Raw genomic sequence first — 21,234 nt, 5'->3', positions numbered from 1 at the left:
TGTATATGTGTACACTTGTGTGTGTGTGTGGGGGGGGGTTACTGGGGTGTGTGTATGTGCCTGCTTGCCTGCATGTGTTTGTTTGTGTGTGTGTGTAGCTGATATGGCCCCCCATCAACGGAATTCCACAAAACCTGGCAGGCATTCAGAGGGTGTTATAATTATCCTACACTTCAAATTTCATACAGCTTTGAACATGTTAGCTAAAGATACCTGCGATTACATCACTTTATTGCTATTTAATTTTTAAGTGGCGCTATATCTCAAATGAGTGGATGGTTGACATGGCCCCTTGAGACCAACATAGGAAAAAAGTTGGTCATTCGGGCCCTATGGTTCTCAAGATATTTACAGAAAACTGTGTCTGGCCTACCCTCCAGGTGCCTGGTGCAACAACACTGTTTACATGCTGAGTGAAGGACAGATGGTGGTCAATCTGAATACCAATAAAGGGTCAATTCAATAGCTTTCTTCTTAATCGACCTTAATCTATACATCTCTACTTAAAAACTACTTAATCATAGAAGGGTCTTAAGGTCAAAAGTAAGACATTTGGAGTGAAATTGAAGGGTTTTGTTTCGTAGTGATTCACTGAAGAAGAAACTAAATCCGGAAGAGAAAAACAACTGAATAATAACATACACAGTAGCTGTTGCATTTGCATTCTTCTTTTCAGACATCTTATCACATGCTATCATGTTTTAACTTCGAGAGCCTGAATTGGAAGGAGTTTCAGATGAATTGATCTCTATGTTTGAGATGTAGTATTAAGAAGCTCGGGGTCATCTCAGAGTGACAAGGACTTTTGTCTCTGTTAAGCTATATGCTGAAAAAACACACTGAGACACATTAATTTCTTCCTAAGCTTAGACCTGCTCATGATTAATGGATCTAATTAGTTGAAATGTGATCAATTTTAACCGGGCTGAAATAATTTGATTTATCTTGGCCTCAAAATGGCCTCAAAATGGATTTGTTTAAAGCCTCTGATAAATTAATTAGGTTTAATAGACCATGCATTTTTTTAAGGTAGCCTAATTTTTTTTTTTTTTTTACCATTCTCAGATCCAAGTAAAACTGTTCTAGTTAGTTAGGGTTTTTTTTACAAACAAAATCAGGAGGCCACCTAGAGCAAGCTCCTCCTAATCCCTGCGTGAGCAGTGCACTATGGTGCACGTTGCTGAAGTTTTCAACCTGTTACGAGAACGCGCGGGAGGAAACAGAGGTCTGACAACAGTGTCGTTTTTAAAACCTACTTCGTGGTAACCGGTGAGTTTGACTGGCTGTTGTAATGATAACGTAGCTCGTGTACCTCTGAAGAATAAGAAAATCAATGAATAGGGATGCCATGTGATGTAATATATTAGTTGATCCATTAATTATTTCGTCAAAAGTTGTCAGTTGTATAGGTTAGATATCTTCAGCGCTAGCTTGCTACCTAGCGGGTACCTAGTGTTAGCTAACCTTAGCTGGGCAGTTAACACGTTATTGTAAGATGCAGTAATTTAATTAACGATTTCCCTTAATCCGAATGTGATATTGGTATTCATTTTTGTTGCCTTTTAAGAATTGAACGCTTTTCATAACACTAACTTCAGTCGATTGCTAACTGTTAAGGTTCAGTTATACAGTTACAGATAGTTAACGTTAACCAGCTAATGTGTGTGTCACTGTGCCCGAGACCTGGTCAACGAGGAAACCATAGGCAAGGGAACTAACGTTAACGCTAGCGTTTTATTTGCGATTAAGCGAATAAGTCCAGATGTTGCAACATCTGGTATAGTCGATTTACAGCCAATTTAACGGTAACAGTTAATGAGTTAGCTAACCTAATCACTTGTTATTGTATTATTGGCCATCATTAGACAACGTGCTAAGGTTAACACCTCTAATTATGTGAGAGACTAGCGTTAAAGTTACTTGGCTTAATTTAGCCACTTATCAGTGAATTACATGTTAACACTTCCTCTTGGTACGTATGTGACAGGTTGCTGACCGAATGGCGTCTGCAGATATTGCCCAGCTGACAGAGGCGCTGGCCAAAACGCATGTGGGTGATGGAGAATTGAGCTACAAGGGACAAGGCCTTAAATTGGATAATGCCGAATCCGGTAAGAGGAAGTTTTAGAACGAAGTATCCTAAATCTTGTGATATGTTTTGTATCCTTTCGCTGAGTATAATTCCGACGCAGGCATACAGAACAACTGATAGGGTGTATTTCAATTTCGATTTCAATTTAATGTCGCTTATAGAGCGCCAATACATTACACATGTCTCAAGGCGCTTTACAGAGTGTTAGACATTCAAAGAGAGCCCATGAGTAACAGGGGCAAGGAAAAACTCCCTAGAATTGGAGATACATATAGGAAGAAACCTCAGACAGACCCACGACTCAAGGGCCCAACCCATCTGCCTTGGGTCAGTTAAAGTACAGTCATTTGTAGTTTGAAAGTTACAATGACAATGAAAGTTCAAATAGTCCAGTGTAGGGAATAAATTGTCCATTAGTAATCCATTAGTTATTTCGGAAGGTGATGGGTCGCTGGGATCCGAGGGCCAAAGATTCGGGCAGGGAACCACAGCAGGCGATGTTAGGGCAGTCATAGGGATGGCGAAGGCAATGGCGATGGTAGGGCAGTCAGAGGGATGTGACTTCAGGTGTGATGAGGGACAGGCACAGAGATGGTTGATGGCTGGTAATGGTTTACCTCACAGGTGAGGTATAGGGGAAAGGGAAGAGAAATAGAGTGTGTTAGTATTACTGTAAGTCATATTAAGTATTAATAAGTATATCAATGGTGATATAAATGGTTATGCTATAGAGGGTTTACAAAACGCTTTTACACACCTCTTTTGTGGGGACAGGTGCGTAGGAATAGGTTACCCAGTTAAACCCGAAGAGGCATCCCGCACATCGTCCACCACGCATGCAAACATCCACCCACCCACCACGCACGCAACATCCACCCACCCACAAAGCCCCCCCCAGGTGAACCCACACACCACCCCTGAACCGCGCGTCGGAGCAGCATGGCCGAGCATGGCCAGCCAGAGTCCGCCCACAGGCGGCGCCACCACCCATCCGCAGACACCTCCCACCACCATCCGCGAGCAGAGAGAACGGGGCCCGCGCCAGCCCCACCCCAACCACAACACCGCGCGAACACACACCACGGCCCGACCAGGACACACAGTCTGATCCGACCCGCCGCCCAGGCCCCCCGGAAGCAGCGCCCCCAGAGCAAAAGTCCAGAATGCTTCATGTGTTAACTATGACAAATTTGATTTTTTGGAAGAGAAAAAAAATGCTTCAGACGAAACATTTTCGCGGACCCCTGCAGTACCTCCGCGGAACCCCGGTTGAATACCCCTGGTGTAGACCCTCCCTTTCTCTCTTTGACATGTTTTTGTCTAGCACAATTGTTGGATGTGCGCACCAGTCTCTTCAAATGCATTGGACACTGCTGTTGCTGCCACCTTATACCTGTATAAGTAGCAACATGCCACCTTATACCTGTATAAGTAGCAACATGTGAATAAAGTCACCTTTGTAGTCATGTGGTTACTGTTGTCATACAGCTGCATGTCTCCCTCAACAGCTGCTGAAATAGTGCGTGCCATAGAGGAGTTCCAGGGGCTTCGAGCTCTGAGACTTGAAGGAAACACCATTGGGGTTGAGGCAGCACAGTCGATTGCTAAGGCTCTGGAAAAGAAAAATGAATTGCAGGTTAGTTTTTCATGTTCTGTTCTGTTATGTTAGTGACGATTAGTTTCTGGGTCATTGAGACATGACTGTATGAATACATTATTGTAGCATTCAATAAGCTATTCAACTAACATTTACTGTGCCATTCTTATTCTTCTTTCATGCAGAGATGTAGCTGGAGTGACATGTTCACAGGGCGCCTTCGGTCTGAAATCCCTGCTGCCCTGGTGAGTCCATGATATGTTTGGCTTCAGTCTGATGTTAACCGGCGAGAAACCGGTCATTGGCAGTTCTCACCCGCTCTCTCTCTCCTCCATAGAAATCGCTGGGCAGTGCTCTGATAAAATCAGGAGCCAGACTCACTGAACTAGACCTGAGTGACAATGCCTTTGGGCCAGACGGAGTGAAGGGCATTGAGACCCTTTTGAAAAGTCCAGCTTGTCACACCCTCCGCGAGTTGAAACTCAACAACTGTGGCATGGGTATCGGAGGAGGCAAGGTGAGGCATTAACAGTGTGTTATGGTGGCAGCAACCGCAGTGTCCAATGCATTTAAGGTGGCAGCAACAGCAGTGTCCAATGCATTTGAAGAGACTGGTGCGCACATCCAACAATTGTGCTAGACAAAAACATGTCAAAGGAGAAAGGGAGGGTCTACACCAGGGGTATTCAACCGGGGTTCCGCGGAGGTACTGCAGGGGGTCCGCGAAAATATTTCGTCTGAAGCATTTTTTTTCTCTTCCAAAAAATCAAATTTGTCATAGTTAACATAATGTTCAAAAGAAAATCACTTCATATTCGTTTTTAAGTAACACATTGTAGGCTACCCATGAATCATGCATGTGATCATGTGATCCTGTGTAACATTTTGCTAACCTATGGAACACTTTTCCCCCTCGTGCGTCTTAGTTGAATAGCTTGGTTTTCAGCGGCATAAGCAAACTCGTTCTTTTCATTCCGGGAGATAAATTACGTTTCGACTGTTTGATTTTGTTTGCTCAATGTTGGAACTGATGGACCCTGAACTTTGCGGGGTATTTGTGTGATGTTTTGCTTAGTTGTATTATATTGTTAGCGTGCATGTAGGCACTCATGACTGACTGTCCACATGATTTGAGGTGGGCCAGGTGTGGGGGTCCGTGCTCAGTCTCTCTCACAGCCAAGGGGTCCTTTAGCTGTAAAAGGTTGAAGACTGGTCTACACTGTATAATGGCTCCAAAAATACTTTATTTATTTATTTTAAGAGGCAACGTTTCGATCAACAGATCTTCATCAGGTAGAATAGGAACAGGCATGGAAGGCCTTTTTCACATGACCATGCAAAAATATGGACAGCTCTATGTAGGGTTATGCATATTAGGTGTAACGAGAGATGCATATGTGTAACACTTTTTTTTTTTTGTAACAGATCCTGGCAGGTGCACTGATTGAGTGTCATAAGCAGTCCAGTGCCGCTGGTTCTCCCCTGAGGCTAAAGGTGTTCATAGCAGGCAGGAACCGCTTGGAGAATGAAGGTGCCACTGCACTTGCTAAGGCCTTCCAGGTATACATCTGCTGTTTGACTTGCCTTCTTTTGATGCAGAAATTTGCCAAATCTGTAACATTTCCCACATGACATTTCTATTATGCCATGGTTCTTTCTTAACCCGGCATCCTTTCTCTCCCCCTCTCTCTCTCTCTCACTCTCTTTGTCGTTCTCTCCTTGTCTCTCAGTTGATGGGCAGTCTTGAGGAAGTCCATATGCCACAAAATGGGATCAACCACCAAGGTGTAACAGCTTTGGCTGGAGCCATGCAACACAACCCTGATCTACGAGTGCTGAACCTCAATGACAACACCTTCACCAAGAGAGGGGCATTGCCAATGGCACAGGTGAGGGCCTAGGGAGATGTCAGAATAATGTACGAATGGGCATTTTTACTGACCATGCTAAAAAAAAAAAGGATTTTATTTAGCAAGCGAGGATTTTATTTAAAAGGACCCGGACTCACCAGCATTGTGTTTGAGTTTCAAACTTGGGCTGACCAACATACATTCACTAATCCAAAATAGAGCTCCAATATGTAAGGGTTGATATATTCTGGAACCGCATTGGGCTACGTAACCATTTGAACTGGTGCTGTGTTCTCAGGCCCTCAGGCACCTTCGCAACGTCCAAGTCATTAACTTTGGGGACTGCTTGGTGCGGTCAGAAGGAGCCATCGCCATCGCTGCAGCGTTGAGGGAAGGACTGCCCATTCTCAAGGTCAGAAACACATCTCACGTCATGCAACAGTCCCCAAGTTTGTTCTAAACGACCGTAAAAACCTGGGCCTTCTGTGATGTGAACCTGTCTTGTGCACTTTTTGTGACTTTGTTGCTCCAGGAACTGAACCTGTCCTTTGGTGAACTGTCCGAGGCCGCAGCGCTAGTGGTAGCCAGATGTGTGAAAGACAAAACCCAGCTGGAGAAGTTGGATTTAAATGGTATGACATAATCATGAGCCAGTTTTAAAATAAAGCAAGAAATCAGTAGCGTAGTGATCGGATTAATTTAATTGCTAATACCTTGTCATTTATTGTGTATTGTGAGCTTGTATCACTGACAGTATGGTGAGCAAATTTCTATGTGTGTGTGTCTGTAGGTAACTGCTTTGGTGAAGAAGGCTGTGAGGCAGTAAGAGAGGCTATGGAGAGCATAAACATGGTAGACATGTTGGGCTCACTCAGGTAAAATCTTTCTCTCTGCTTGTCTAATGGTTGTCCATCTGGTACAACGATTGATTTACAGACGGCTGTACGCATAACATGTGTGTATGTTTGCTGTACATTGGTGTGTGAAAGTATAATCAAAGTCCTTCCCTGTAGTGATGATGAGGGTGAACCAGATGAAGATGACGAAGAGGATGATGATGATGACGACGATGAAGAAGAAGAAATAGAAGAACAGAGTGATGAAGAGGAGCAGGAGGAGAACGGTCTGGACGAATCACAAGGTAGCAGTGATGGCGACGGCAGCCCCGTGAAGCCCTCAGACCGGGTAAGCACTTGGGTCAGGGAATCCAAAGAGCACTTTCAGAAATGTCATGCAAGTCATTGTAACAGAAATCAGAAGCATGGTTCAGGTATCTGCAATTATTGTGGGAATTCCAACCCTTCTAACAGTGCTTCTTGTTTCTCATCTGAAATCTCCCTCTAGTAGACTAACTCCCATTTAACCCTCCTCTGTCCCAGGTGTCCCCTGCCTGTAGTTCAGACCTCCAGGCCTTCCTCACCTCACCCACAGCAGAGAACCTTCTGGATCTTGGCGCCAAAAGAACCCTTCTCATAGAGCAGCAGGTAAGAGGTGGACCTTGTACTGAGACTGATAAATATTTAAAAAAAAAACACCCCTTGCAATTCAATAGCAATTTTTTGTTTTGGAATTCAGTGAATGCAGAATCATCAGCAGGTCATTTTTTCTCTCTCAGGTGGATTACTCAGATCCCAGCAAGATTACAGATGCTTTTCTGAAGATCTCCTCTGTGTATGAAGAGGAGCCTGAAGTGAAGAAAGCTGTGTTGGACACTACAGGTGAGGGAGCCACAGCAGTGGACCTACAGTGTCATTAACAAGATGCATGGCAATGGCATTCAAACACATTTGGCACAATATAAAACACATTTTAACACAGACTTGTTTCCTGCGTTCTGTTTGCTTACTGATCTGCAGTAAGCTTTATGTCATTAGAAGCATGGTAGTATTTTCGAACGGTCGTGCTTCCACCCTTTCATTTCCTTGAGACGAGAGGGATCTGTTTCTTTCTGAAATATTTCTTGCTTGGAAAGAATCCTCCGATGCAAGAATTGGCATTTTTTTTAACCACTGTCTCAGTTGAGGTAGTCATCAGAGTCATCTGTCTAAGTCTCTAAATTAAACAGAAGTGTCGTGGCACACTCGGAACTTCAAGATATTTCTTTATTGACCAACGTTTCGGCTCACGCCTTCATCAGGGTCATTTTTGTTAAAGTATCTGCCATAGTGTGTGGCATTTTTTTTATTTGACTACGTTCAGCTACTAAGTACTGTAGCTAGCTCTGAGAGCTCTCTCACACCTTTGCTCTGAGTGTGTTCATGCAGGTGAACAAAATACTCAGTGTTCTTGCTTTGAAGTGATGGGTGTTTAGTTTAGGAGATGGCTTTTAAAGGGATAATCCGGAGTGAAATGCACTTTGGATCAATTTTTCGGACTATTGGGAGTACATACGTTGAGTTGACACCAAAATCATGTCATTCGGATGTATTTTGAGAAAGTTCGAGCTCACCGTTTTTAGCCAAAACTCGTTAGCCTGGAAGTGACGCGGGCATGTCCTTTCGCCGCTACAAAACGCTATTTTTATACCTCTTCTACTGTTCCAAACAACACTACACTTACGTGGTAGTGAGTAGAGGATCCCTAAAGCCAAACCGAAGTATCCCCACGTCTTTATGTGGTCGGATAGAGAGTCCAGAATGAATTTAATCGAGTCCGTACCTTTCCAGAAATGTTAATAAAGTGTTGTTAAAACGTTGCTAGCTGCAGCTGCGACATTTCCGGAAAGGTACTGACTCGATTCAATCGAACTTTCTCAAAATACATCCGAATGACATGATTTGGTGTCAACTCAACGTATGTACTCCCAATAGTCCGAAAAATTGATCTAAAGTGCATTTCACTCCGGATTATCCCTTTAAGTAGAGCCCGACCGATATATCGGCCGGCCGATATTATCGGCCGATATTAATAGAATAGAAAAGAATAGAATATATACTTTTTTGATCCCGTGAGGGGAAATTCAGTTCTCTGCATTTAACCCAATTTAACCGAATTAGTGAACACACAGCACACAGTGAACACACAGTGAGGTGAATTACACAACCCAGAGCAGTGAGCTGCCTGCCCAACCAGCGGCGCTCGGCGAGCAGTGAGGGGTTAGGTGCCTTGCTCAAGGGCACTTCAGCCGTGGTGGACTGGTCGGGGATCGAACCGGCAACCCTGCGGTTACAAGCCCGATGCGCTAACCAGTACACCACGGCTGCCCCATTTTAGGCATTTTCAAAACTATCGGTATCGGCAGATAAATATTTTATAAGGGCCGATAAATATTTTTTAATTAAATAAAGGAAACCCGAATATTGATCCTCTATTCACATGTCTAGTGTTGCAATTACGTGGTATTCCACCAGTGGGCGCATCTTCTTACTGCAAGACACGCACTCTGCTTGACTAGTTAGTTCTACTTCCTAAACAACGACAACAAATTGCAGTTTGCGTGTCATAGTTTTCTGAAGTGGTTTGTGTGTACATGGTAGGATGATTTCACGTGAAATGTAATTCTCATTTCTTCTAAAAGCCTAAATAAATGCAAGAATGTTTATCGGACATGCTTGATTTTTACTGCTGTAGGCTAACGTTAATCTTAGAGCCACAATGTTAAGTCCAAAGCTAAAACAAATTGAACGTTAGCTCAACGTTGTTGGTTGAGTGCTGGAGGCTAATTTGAATGTTGTTGTATTTGTAAAACATAAACGTGGTTATACTGAGGATATTGATAGCAGCACTGTAATTGTCTCTTCCCGACCGTCATCCCGTTCATTTTCTGATCATAAGGGGAGCTAATTAAGTTAACTACAGGCAGCGCCAACATTTATCCAGAGAGAGTTAAGCGGAGTAATGAAGGATCTTTGATTTAGCTAGAGGAATCTAGCCGGTGGAAGTAGTAGGCTATGATGCATCCTAAAAAACACCTCTGTTTGCTAAAACTATTAAGCTGCTGTTGACTTGTTCACAAAGATCGCTTAGACTGTCCATGATGGTCCTGTCAGTGCTGTCAGTGAGTGTAAACTGTTACATTAAGCTCACGAAGACAGCACACAAAATAAATGTGAGCATGAAACCAGTCTTCAGAGCTAACCTTAATTCCCATACACTCACATAGGCCTACTCTTTTGTTCTAGTCTTCAATTTTTTTTGCATTTCAACGAAGGTGTTTACACCAAGCATGGTTTACAAAGGTTAAAGGTAAAGTAAAAATAATATTTTGTGCAATGGTGGTTATCAAAGGTGAAAAGACCACACTACTTATTTAATATATTTTTTTTTATATATAAGAATGTTTTATTAGGAAACCAGATGGTTAGGCCTATTTAAACAGATAACGCCCCAACTTGATCAACATTTTATAGGAGAACGTTTTTGAATTATGCTGGTTAAAACTGATTATCGTGGCCCCAGTCGTGGCGCGACTGGCTGGGGCACCTGCACCGCACGCCGGCGACCCGGGTTCGATTCCCGCCCCGTGGTCCTTTCCGGATCCCACCCTACTCTCTCTCCCACTCATTTCCTGTCACCCTACACTGTCCTGTCTGATTAAAGGCATAAAAGCCCCCCCAAAAAAAATCTTTAAAAATGATTATCGGCCAATATATCGGTTATCGGCTATTGAAACTCTCAAATATCGATATCGGTATCGGTCCTCAAAATCCCATATCGGTCGGGCTCTACTTTTAAGCTTGCTTGGGACCATCGCACTGTTGGATAGCTTTTCCCCACACACCAAGCATAACGCCGTCAGTGCAGTCGGGTCCCCATTGAAAGTGAAGCCAAGCGAAAGATCACTCTTCCTTGCCTCCATCTCATTGTTTGTTCTTGACCACTTGACCACTACTACTAGGCTCTTTTCGATTAGATTCAACTTTATTGTCATTGTGTAGAGTACAAGTACAAAGACAACGAAATACATTTTGCGTCTTACCAGAAGTGCAAAAAAGTGCAATGTGATATTCATTGTTTGGGTTAGAATGTTGACCAGGGCCCAGAATCAGAGTGTTCAGTCATTTATCCATCGTAGGTAGCCTCACACAGCTTCACCTCCCTTTATTGCATGCATCACTTCACTTTATTGTTTTTAAAATGTAATTTATATTAACAAGGTCATCAATAATTGTGCTACCTACTGCCACTTACTGACATAGAGGAGTATTTAATTACTTGGCAAGCTTCTATACTGCAGCCACAAATGCTCAACAATGGGATAGTATTATTTTCAGCAACAAAATATCAGAGGTGGAAAAGTCCAGTTTCAGAAAGTAAAAATCCAACCATGTATTGGTTCTTCCTGTGCCTTAATACAGGTGATCTCACTAATTAGCTGCTCTACATAGCTGAAGAGTTGTGCTAATTAGAATCAGCTGGTTTAAATGAATGGTTGGCACAGATATGTGACGTTCCACGGCAAAACCAGTCGCTTGTCGCAACAGGCGTTTCTGAGAAAAATGGCCATTTATGTCACTTGTGCTAAAATCGTGGATTTTTTTTGTAAGTGTTTTGAAACAGTGGGAGGTCTACACTGTACGGCCGTGAATACATTTCGCCGAAAAACTGACCTTTTGTAGCCTAAAAACGTGAGTTTGTTGAGGTGAGAAAGTTAGAGGAAGCAGGAAGTTAGAGGCGTCTCGTTTTTGCCGCTCTATTCCAATTTTTACGGTAAATGCACTCATTGACAACCACCAAGCCATCCGCGTGCTGTGTCGTTGATACAAGTACCGTAAATCTTGTAATAGCGGCGACCTTACAAAGCGTTCGTGAGTGTTGAGCCGACGGTTATCTTCAGAGGCAGATTTCTCCGTTTTTCTATTGGCATGACCGGATGAACTCAACTCCTTTGAATGTTTATATTTCAGTAATATGACGTTCAATTCATTAGATATAGGTATCGTTTTGAAGGTTGATTATGCCCCTTCCTGAAAACGTAATAACTTTGATTTTGAAAATGTGGACATTGTGACTGATTTCGCCGTGGAAGGTCACATATGTGGTAGGACTTACTTTATGAAGCTGGACTTTTCCACCTCTGCAATATATAAATGTATATATTTTTGGACCAATTGGGTGAAATTGTACAATTTCCCACGGCACACCTGATGATCTCTCACGGCACACTGGTAGAAAAACACTGAGACAAATGACCCAATTTAAATACACATTCATCTTTCCAGCGGTGAAATGCTCCTTTAATTTGGGATTTTGGCTCATTGGGTTTAGAACGGCAGACAACTTATTCCTTACTCTTCGGCAGTGGTAGCGAAGTGGTTAAGGGGCTGGGTTACCATGCAGTAGCTAGAAAAGTTTCCCAATTTTCAGCTTCTGTTGTAGAGCCCTTGAGCAAGACCCAGAGTTGCTCCGGGGACAATGGACCTTGTAATATGATTGTAGTATTTAAGTCACTTTGGCAAAAATCGTAAATTTAAATGTGCTCCATTTCAAATGGGTCTGGAATGGATCATATAAAACATCAAAAGTAAGCGCTAAATCCAGTTATTTTGAATGCCATGATTAATGTGATGCACCTGAATGATTAGGATCACTGTCTTGTCCAACAGATGCCCTTTTGAAGAAAGCTTTGTGTGGCTCGTACTTCCAGGCCTATAGTTTCCTCTCTTCTCTTCTGGTGACGCTGGGACTGCTGAAGGTAACTTGTCATTAATGTTGCTTCTACTACTGCACGCACAAAACTTAATTCTACTGATCCAACATGGGGGATTTGTAAATAATTAGATTAAATATATTGTATCATCCTAGTTGCATTGATTGTTATGATGGCCATCTGGAAAGTGATAGATGACAACCAAAATATATTACTGTAGTCATTCCAATCTGTCCTTTGCTAAATGTCAGTGACTGTGATTTCAAGTACCTACTAAAAGCTTGCTTACTTTTTTGATCAGTAAATACCTATACCTGCAGTAGCAAATGTTTTGTCCATAGTAGTTGTTACTTGATCTGTTTGCGTGTGGATATATATTCAGTGAGTTTTAGTGCTGTAGAGCTGTTCATCCGAGCATCTTTATTGTTGTAGGGAGAGGGCAAGGTCCAGAAGGCGTGTGTGATGCCTGGTCACCTGCTGGCTCTGAGTCATTCAGTGGAGCAGGAGTACTTCCCTCTGGACCATGCAGACGTGCTGCAGACCTTTGTTTCAAAGTAAGACAAATAAGTTACTCCACATTGTATACCAACAAATATGAACTGAATTCGGGTTAATTTAATAGATTTTAAATGTGAGAGCCATTTAATACATTTAGACAAATATATCTGTTTTTAAGTCTGAAGTATTGACAGCTGGTCACCTTTTTATTTCATGTTTGCATCAACATCAACTACTCATCTGCAGGTGGACCAAAATATACTTCTCAAATGTAATTAATGAAAAACATTGTGTTGTTTCTGTTCGGCTTGAACAGCACAACAATGCAATTTACAATGTGAGAAATACATATTCTAGCTAGCTTTCTTCAGCACCAACTGTAATGCAACTACTTGCTTTTAGTGTTCAGCTTGCATTGTATGACTAAGAGCGTTAGAAGTCAGAGTCCACATAGTTCCCCATGGTAAAATGTGTGTGTTTATTTTAAGCCTGAAAGAGACCCTCACGGGTAGAAATGTTGCTAAAATAAAGTTGCCTGGGAGCTTGTACAACAGTGTGCAGGCCTCTATCCTCCTCTCACAAGATGTGTGTGTGTGTGTGTGTGTCCACACAGGTATGGTGAGGCCTTGAGCGGCTGCAGCAGTGGCCGAGACGCCCTCCAGGCAGCACTGGACAGAAGGACCGCTGCGTAGAAGAGCACGGAGAGCGCAGAGGAGTCTGGCAGCCATCGGACTGCAGGTCTCCGCAAAGGCTGCTTAAATGCAACAACTAAGACATTTGAGAGTTCTTTCAGATCCCCTGTGGTTTTTTTTTTTTTTTTAATGTAGCATTTGAACTGTATAGTGATGAGTTTAGTAAGACCTGTTTTTTTTTGCACCCAATGCTGAAATCCTCTCATGCCCGTGACTAACAGACGTACCACAACCACTCATACATTTATGCTAGAAGGACAAGCCTTTACATTTCTTATCACAACTTTCTGCTTCATCTCAGTGTCCTTTATAGCTAACTTAAAATACACTTTGAGAATCCTCCATTTGTTAACGTACATTTCAGAAAAGATCGGAAGATAAGCGACTGAAAAGTGCCTCATTTATACAGGAACTGTAGATCAGGTTGTGGGATATTTTGGGTTTAATCAACAGTGCAGGTCAGGTTTTTTTTTACATTTTAATGTATATTTTTATAATGAAAGGGAAAAATATTAAAAAGTGGAGCAATAGACTTAAGGTGAACAGGGAAGACATAACAAAGGTGACTACTAACCATTTTGCGTTTTTATATTGTGCAGCACTGTTATTTACACATTCCAATTTGCCTTTTTCTCAACATTTTTCTTCAAAATAATTATGTGAGTGAACATATGCATTTTGGAAAACATTTGACAATATCAAAATATGTACTCAGGTGACTAAGGTAGGGAGAGGAAGTAAACAAGGTGGCTGCTACATACCTTTGTAGAATTTAACCTGACTTACAAGAAGGATCAAGGAGGTACTTTTGTCTTGTGCACATTATCAAGCTATTACAATATTGCATTTGTATTGACACATGGTGAATGTGGTTTATATTTGTTGTTTTTATTGACATGCTCAGTACCACTCAAATAAATGGATACAAGTGAGTTAACATCTTCAAATTTTTTCATATTTAGTGTAAAAAGCGTAAAGTGTATAATGACCTGAATGGTTTCATTTAGATTGCCTCTTCATGATAAGAGCAGATATTCAATAACTCCTGGCTGACTAATGGTTTAACAACTTTGTACCACCAAGACGTGGTTGCTGAACTTTTTGGTTGTTTCATGGCTCGACTTCTGTCTGCAGCATATTTTCACTTCTCTGGAGTCGACATTGTATGGTGCTGTTTTCTTAAGCCGAGAGACAGAATTCTATAGCACTTTGAACGCGCATAGGGATGGATCTAGCGAGCGTTGGTTGGCCTGAATGGAGGATAAAAGAAGTTTATTCTAGATGGGGAACGGCCGAGGGAGGGCTGTTGTGCAGACCAGACAATGTGAGAGAACATACGGCTGCAAGGGGACCAAGGGTTTATGACTGGGGAGACTATCAAACCAAAACTGACAACAATTCCAAGCTCAGTTATTCATTTTTTGGGGACAACTTTTTTCCCTAAGAGAGGCTGCAGGGACAAGGTATTTGTTACACTGCTGTTACAATACACTACTGGTATATTTTGCAGTATAGTTTCGTTACGTTACAGAAAAGTAACAGGAAAACGTTTTCTGTTCAGAATATAACCGCCAGTGGCTACAACGTACTGTGTATGGTTTATTTATAAGAGACACTCGAGAGTCGAGAGTGCCCAGTGAGAAAACACTGCGCGCCTTTGTGCAAACCCGCCGCTGCCAGCTAAACTGTGGACTGAGGTGGACTCCCAAGGGAGACACCGCACACATACCTTGCCGACTAAAAATTCTCTGGGATCCCATATCTTGTGCGTAAGTTAAGAGTTCATAACTGTATCTTGTCTTGTCCAAGTCAAGCTTGTCTGTGCGTGATCATGATTTAGATATCTGAATATACCTTTTTAAAATTATGATATCATTATGTAGCCTATTCAAACGTTTTTTTTTCGGTTTTACTGATGTGGTTGTTTATTTGTTTCTCCTGTCTAATTTGGGTTCCACACGTATCACCTGGATGCATACACAACACGTGAAGTTGGACAGCTGCGGTAAACATCTGGTGACACAAATGTAAGTTTATTAACGTGTTCTTAGAATGCAAAATGTATAGGCCTGCCCTCCGTAACTATTAACCTGTTACAAATAGGTGTTCTGTTGCTTATTTTAGTTTGGAGGTGAGATTGGATATTATCTCTACGTAACGCATTGGGATTTTTCCATGGGCATGGCTTTTGCGCATAGAGAAATCGTATTCATACATTCAACTGAACAAAGTGTTGTGTCTGTTATGATACGACACAAGCACATTCAGTGTCAGCAGACAAACGGTGATGTATCTGACCCATAAGAAACATTGCATGTTAGTGAATTTTGATGTTGAGTTGGGAAGTTTGCCGTGGACTTTCTTGTTGATTCTGCCGCTAGGACAGTGCCTTGTAGTGTTCCTACGCATACCAGATTTTTTGCGAAGGCCAAGAAATGAGGCTAATCCAAAAATGTGTCGGTAGATTACATGCTTAGGTTACTGATTCGGAAAATAACACGTATTCATTCATTTTGTGTCATCTCAGACGGAGATTATCTTTAAGACCGATAACACATTTGGAGTTAATTATTTTGTTCAACTTTACAGATACAGTTGCTTTCCCCTATACAGATGGGTGAAATGTACGTCTCCCTGTGGCCAGTAATGGCGTTGTTAATACTTGGGATTCCTGGGGCGCATTCAGCCAAATGTCCAAAATTGTGCGTATGTGACGCAGTGCAACTCACGGTTGCGTGCGTCAACAAGAATTTAACAGCGGTTCCTCCGACCATTGATGAGGTGAGATGTCTTTCAAAGTGGTGCACGTTATCTGACAGTAGGCAATATTCTAGTTGTATTCATTTTAAAACAACCCCAGTATTGATGTTATAACACTGAAATAAGTTAAACATGGCGTAAAATGTGTAAGGTGTTTGGTTTACACAAATATTCTAAAGAAGCATCTATATTTTCCATTCAGATCACAGTGAAGTTGGACCTGAGAGGGAACGACATCCAGGTGCTTCCCACTAATGCCTTCGCACACACCCCATACCTTACCCACCTGTCCCTGCAACGCAGCAACATCCGCACAGTGCGAGAGGGCGCATTCCGTAGCCTGGGTCGCCTGGTCTTCCTGAACCTGGCCAACAACAACATTGAGATTCTCTTACAGGTGACACCCTGCTTTATATCATCAGTTAATTTCACAAAAGGAATCCGGTGTAAGAGGCTTCATAGCACATTTTAATAAATATGATTGCATTGTTAGGCGTGTCATACCATATTGTTCTGTTTTTACATGAATTTCACCTCATACCTCAACTCTCTCTGGTCCTTATCAGGAGTCTTTTGATGGGCTGTCCTCCCTGAAGCAGCTTCTTATTGACCGGAACAGGGTAGAGGAGATCAAACCAGGGGCTTTCTCTCAGCTTGGCTTCCTCAACCTGCTCTCCCTCACCCACAACCAGCTTGTGTACCTGCCCAATATGGTCTTCCAGGGCATGCAAAACATCAAGTGGCTACGCCTTAGTCACAATAACCTCAACAACTTGGATCTTGAGTCTCTTGCTGGGCTCTTCACCCTCACAAGACTTAGTCTGGACCACAACGAGCTCCAGTTTTTCCCAACTGAAACTATGACCAGGTAATTTTGACAGCTCTTGTGCATACAGTGGATAATGCAGTTTGTAAAAGCATGTAGGCAAATTTGAAAGGAAACAAAGGTGAATGGGTATCATGTCTAGAAATGTAAGAGGCTATGAATTTACATTTACAAGCAAAAAAACCGGAAAACTGTTAAGTTGATCTGACTGTTGACCCAAAGGCCAAAACTGTCCTTAAAATACATTTCCATACTTGTTTCTCGCTGTTAGACTTCCAGAGGTGACACGTTTGGACCTGAGCTACAACCCCATGACCTACATGGGCGAGGACGCCGTCTCCATGAACAAACTCACCCACCTCTTCCTGGACCACATGTCCCTTCAGGACTTCTCCAACACCGCCGTGCTCCTCACCAAGAGCCTCACGCACCTGGACCTCAGCCACAACCAGCTGCGCGTCCTGCAGCCGCTGGCCGCCGGCTCCCCCAAGCTGACGCGCCTCAACCTCGCCGGGAACCCCATCTACTGCAGCTGCTACCTGCGGCCGCTGCGGGAGTGGGCCCTGCGGGAGAAGGTGCGGCTGGGCGGCACGTGCGGAGGCCCGCCGCACCTGTCCGGGGAGAACCTGGAGGCCGTGCAGCCGGGGGAGTTGCGTTGCCAGAGCCAGGAGGCCATGCTGAAGGCCGAGCGGGAGGAGCAGGAACTGGCCACTCTGCCCACCACGCCGCCCCCAAACAAGATCAAGTGTCCAGATGCCTGCCACTGTGAGGTGAGAGAAGCATGGCCGGATAGCGGGATCCAGCTGTTGAGATGTGTTTGTGTGAAAAATACACATACATAAAAAGACATACATAAAAACATACTTCAAAAGTGGTTAATATCTGTTAACAGTTAATATTTTTATAGAATGAATGATGCACTGCCCGGAGAGCACTATACATTTCGTTGGAAATGTAATCGTATGGCAACAAAGACCTATTCTATCTCTTATTCTATACTGTTGGTTTAGGCCTAGTCATGATGATGATGGGTATGATCTTGATCTTGAAGTAAGATGATAATGAGTTTGATTTTTAGAATTGACCCTGAAGTGTTTTCCTTTTTAGGCGGACATCTTCCATTCCTCCTGTGAGAACAAAGGCCACACTAAGGTCCCTCGCGGATTCGCCCCCGACACTCGCCTGCTGGACCTACGTGGCAACCACTTCCACTACCTCCCTAGCAACAGTTTTCCCGGCGTTCCCGACGTGGTCTCCCTCCACCTGCAGCGTTGCAAGATCCACGAGCTGGAGACGGGCGCCTTCAATGGCATGAAGGGCCTCATCTACCTTTACCTGTCCGAGAACGACCTCTCCTCCCTCAGCCCCGACGCTTTCAAGGGCCTGCCGCATCTCACCTACCTCCACCTGGAGAAGAACCGCTTCACCCAGTTCCCTAAGGGCGCCTTCAAGCTGCTGCCAGGCTTATTGGCACTGCACATGGAGAACAACGCCATCACCAAGCTGGAGACGGGCATTCTGACCGGTGCGGAGAACCTGCGGGCGCTCTATCTCACCTCCAATGTCATCAACACGGTCTCGCCGAGGGCTCTCGACCCGGCGCCGAACCTCGACACCCTCCACCTGGGTGGCAACAAGATCAGGGACGTGCCCAGTGACGCTCTGTCCAAGGCCGGCAGCCTGGGGGAGCTGCGCCTCTCGGGAAACCCCATCCGCTGGGTGGCCGCTGAGGCGTTCCGGTCCGTGGGGGACTCTTTAAAACACCTCTATCTGGATAACATGGGTTTAGAGAAGGTAGGTGCTACCAGAATGCCATTGTTAGTTACATGGTACAAGTCAGTGGTTCTCAACCTGTTTTTGAGTCCTGACCTGCCAGAACAATCAAGTTGGTGTTTATGACACCATTCAATTTCAGCTTCACTGCTGTGCTCGTAGATCACATTATTTAGATTGGAGACTTGAGTTGGAGCAATGTTACTTTTTTTGAGAACCCACCTCCATAGACGTGGGTTGAGACTTGGATGTTCTATGAGATAATAGAACAACAAAGCCACAAACGACTACATTATCATGACATAAAATGATTAGCCCACAAAGGCTGCAGTATTACTATTGCCAATTTACTCACCCCTAGCTAAGGCCAGACTGCCAATGTATTGACTGCCTAGTGTGAACAACAACAACACTGTTAGCATGTGTGTTGGATATGGTACTGGCAATTAAACAAAATAGATGAACTTGGTGGTGGTTCAATGTAGAATTAAAATGATCTTGCAACCCCCAACGGGGTCTCGACTCCCAGGTTGAGAACCACTGATCTAAGTAAAACAGTAAAGATATTTACAGAAATAAACACTACTAAGAAACATGATCAAAAGGGTGAACTAGGGCAACATGACTGGATGAAGGGCACAATTAACATAATTGTCAACAACAGTGACAGAGACAGCACCTGCAACCACCATGAAATATTATGTGAATCATGCAATTGTAAAGGTTACTTAGTGCTGCAAATCGTATACAGATCATAATTCAAATTCAAAGAAAGTCCTTGTCAGTTCCTTCATGCCTCTGTAAATCCCTCTTCTCTCCTCTCCACTCCTCCTCTCCTCTCCTAGATGTCTAAGGACTCTCTGTCTGGGCTGGGCTCTGGGTTGCGGAGCCTCTTCCTGGAGGGGAACCACATGGAGGAGGTTCCCGACCTGAGGCCTCTGACTGGGCTGGAGGTCATAAACCTGGCAGAGAACCCTTTTCACTGTGACTGCCCACTGCTGCCTCTGCGCAAGTGAGTTGCATACTTTACACAGCTCTCAAGTATACACTGCCCCCTAGTGGTACACATGAGAATGGACACTGTTTTGGCCTCATTCAGATCTCACCAGTGGGCTCTAAACAAACATCTTGTGAGCTCACCTCTCCTAAATATGTAGACATATTGACACAGTGTAGGACCATGACGGAACCCACTTCATGTATTCATTCCAGTGTAGTGAGGTCACCATTTCAACACTCTCTGGTACTAAGAGCATCACAATATATTACAAAGAGAAGCTAGAACACATGTTCTCCAGAAACAAGATAATGTCATAAAATCGAGATTTCAGTGAATAGAGTAGACCAAAATAACTGTACCCTACCCCAAAACTTGTGTGATGAATAGAGTTGAACAATAATAGCAAAGACCCTCCTCCAAAAATGTGATTTCAATGTTATTTTTATGCTGAACCTTGGCAATTTTGACACATCCAATCTAACCAACATGGGGATTATATGTGAGGCTGGCTCCATTTAGTGGTGGAGGTCTGTACAGCAGTTACATACTCCACAACTCACTGTGTTAATGTTCCACACTGTGGCCATATATGCTGACACACACTGTACCTGACCTTCAGATAGACAGTTCCTTATAACAAAGCATAAAAACAGAGTTCCTCAGGACAGTTGTTAAATGTACTTGTACAACTTGTGCAGCAAGCAAATAGCAAGCTACACTTTCTCCTTTTACACAGTATACGGTAGGTGTACTGCACAGTTCTAAAGAGGCTATGTCCTGATGGATTTTTGTGCTTTTGTTTGCTGTCCTTAACTTACCCTATGTGTGTGTTTGTGTGTGTGTTCGTTTCAGGTGGCTTGACAAGGTGAACCTGAAGGTCAGAGCCACCTGCGCTCACCCGCCAGAACTCAAGGGTCAAAAGGTCAAGGACGTTCACATCTTCAAGAGCTGCCCGGGCGAGAGGCTGCCCTCCACACAAGCCCCACGCACCTCCAAGCCCCCGAAGGCCACCAAGCCCAAACCGGCCCTCCTCAACGGGCCAAAGGTAGTCCGTGTGATGAAGGCTAAAGCCAAGCCACGCAAGAGGCAGACTCAACCCCACACACCACACACAGAAAAGCAGGCCACAGTGAAGAAGAGGAAGGCAGTGTAACTCATGCAGGATCCCATCACAGATATGCATTCACAGCTTAGTCACTACAGACGGCCACACATCTGGACGCACACCCGGATGCCTTTTTTTGTAATCCAAACTACATTGATATACAGTACCCTCCAGAATTATTGGCACCCTTGGTAAAAGTTGACTAAAAATAGGTATAAAAATAATCTTTAGGTGATTTATTGTACTCCCACAATGAAAACAATGTGGAAAAATATACCCTGCAAGGCAAGCAAATTTATTCTGAGAAAAAGGAAAATCTCATAAAGAAATAAATATTTTTAACAAAAACAGCTTGCTCACAATTATTGGCACCCCTGAAACATATTACGTACAACATTTAACAGGAGCATTTTCCTATGTAAATGCAACGTTTTAAAGTAAATCAGAGTGTC

The 21,234-nt window shown here is 43.4% G+C and overlaps 2 protein-coding genes across 3 annotated transcripts; both read left to right on the top strand.

Moving 5' to 3' along the window:
- Positions 1-1,153: 1,153 nt before the first annotated feature.
- On the top strand, positions 1,154-14,250 carry rangap1b (Ran GTPase activating protein 1b). Of its 2 annotated transcripts, none has more exons than XM_062526488.1 (16): positions 1,154-1,269; positions 1,988-2,111; positions 3,601-3,728; positions 3,875-3,934; positions 4,027-4,206; positions 5,115-5,249; positions 5,420-5,578; positions 5,838-5,951; positions 6,072-6,171; positions 6,330-6,414; positions 6,553-6,724; positions 6,919-7,023; positions 7,155-7,257; positions 12,085-12,173; positions 12,561-12,682; positions 13,240-14,250. In XM_062526488.1, exons 2-16 carry the CDS (start codon positions 2,000-2,002, stop codon positions 13,316-13,318), a joined length of 1,743 nt encoding a protein of 580 aa, XP_062382472.1. In that variant the 5' UTR covers positions 1,154-1,269; positions 1,988-1,999; the 3' UTR covers positions 13,319-14,250. The 2 variants fall into 2 exon arrangements, with proteins under 2 accessions (XP_062382472.1, XP_062382473.1); XM_062526489.1 differs by lacking the exon at positions 1,154-1,269 and adding an exon at positions 1,434-1,542.
- Positions 14,251-15,318: 1,068 nt separating this feature from the next.
- Positions 15,319-20,937, top strand: chadlb (chondroadherin-like b). The gene is made up of 8 exons (XM_062526391.1): positions 15,319-15,345; positions 15,932-16,099; positions 16,281-16,475; positions 16,645-16,946; positions 17,176-17,674; positions 18,012-18,698; positions 19,523-19,689; positions 20,530-20,937. Exons 2-8 carry the CDS (start codon positions 15,932-15,934, stop codon positions 20,828-20,830), a joined length of 2,319 nt encoding a protein of 772 aa, XP_062382375.1. The 5' UTR covers positions 15,319-15,345; the 3' UTR covers positions 20,831-20,937.
- Positions 20,938-21,234: the final 297 nt, after the last annotated feature.

Source organism: Sardina pilchardus, chromosome 22 (assembly GCF_963854185.1).
Source record: "Sardina pilchardus chromosome 22, fSarPil1.1, whole genome shotgun sequence".
In the NCBI taxonomy this organism is placed as follows: domain Eukaryota; kingdom Metazoa; phylum Chordata; class Actinopteri; order Clupeiformes; family Clupeidae; genus Sardina; species Sardina pilchardus.
This window is presented reverse-complemented; position numbering and strand designations above follow the sequence as displayed.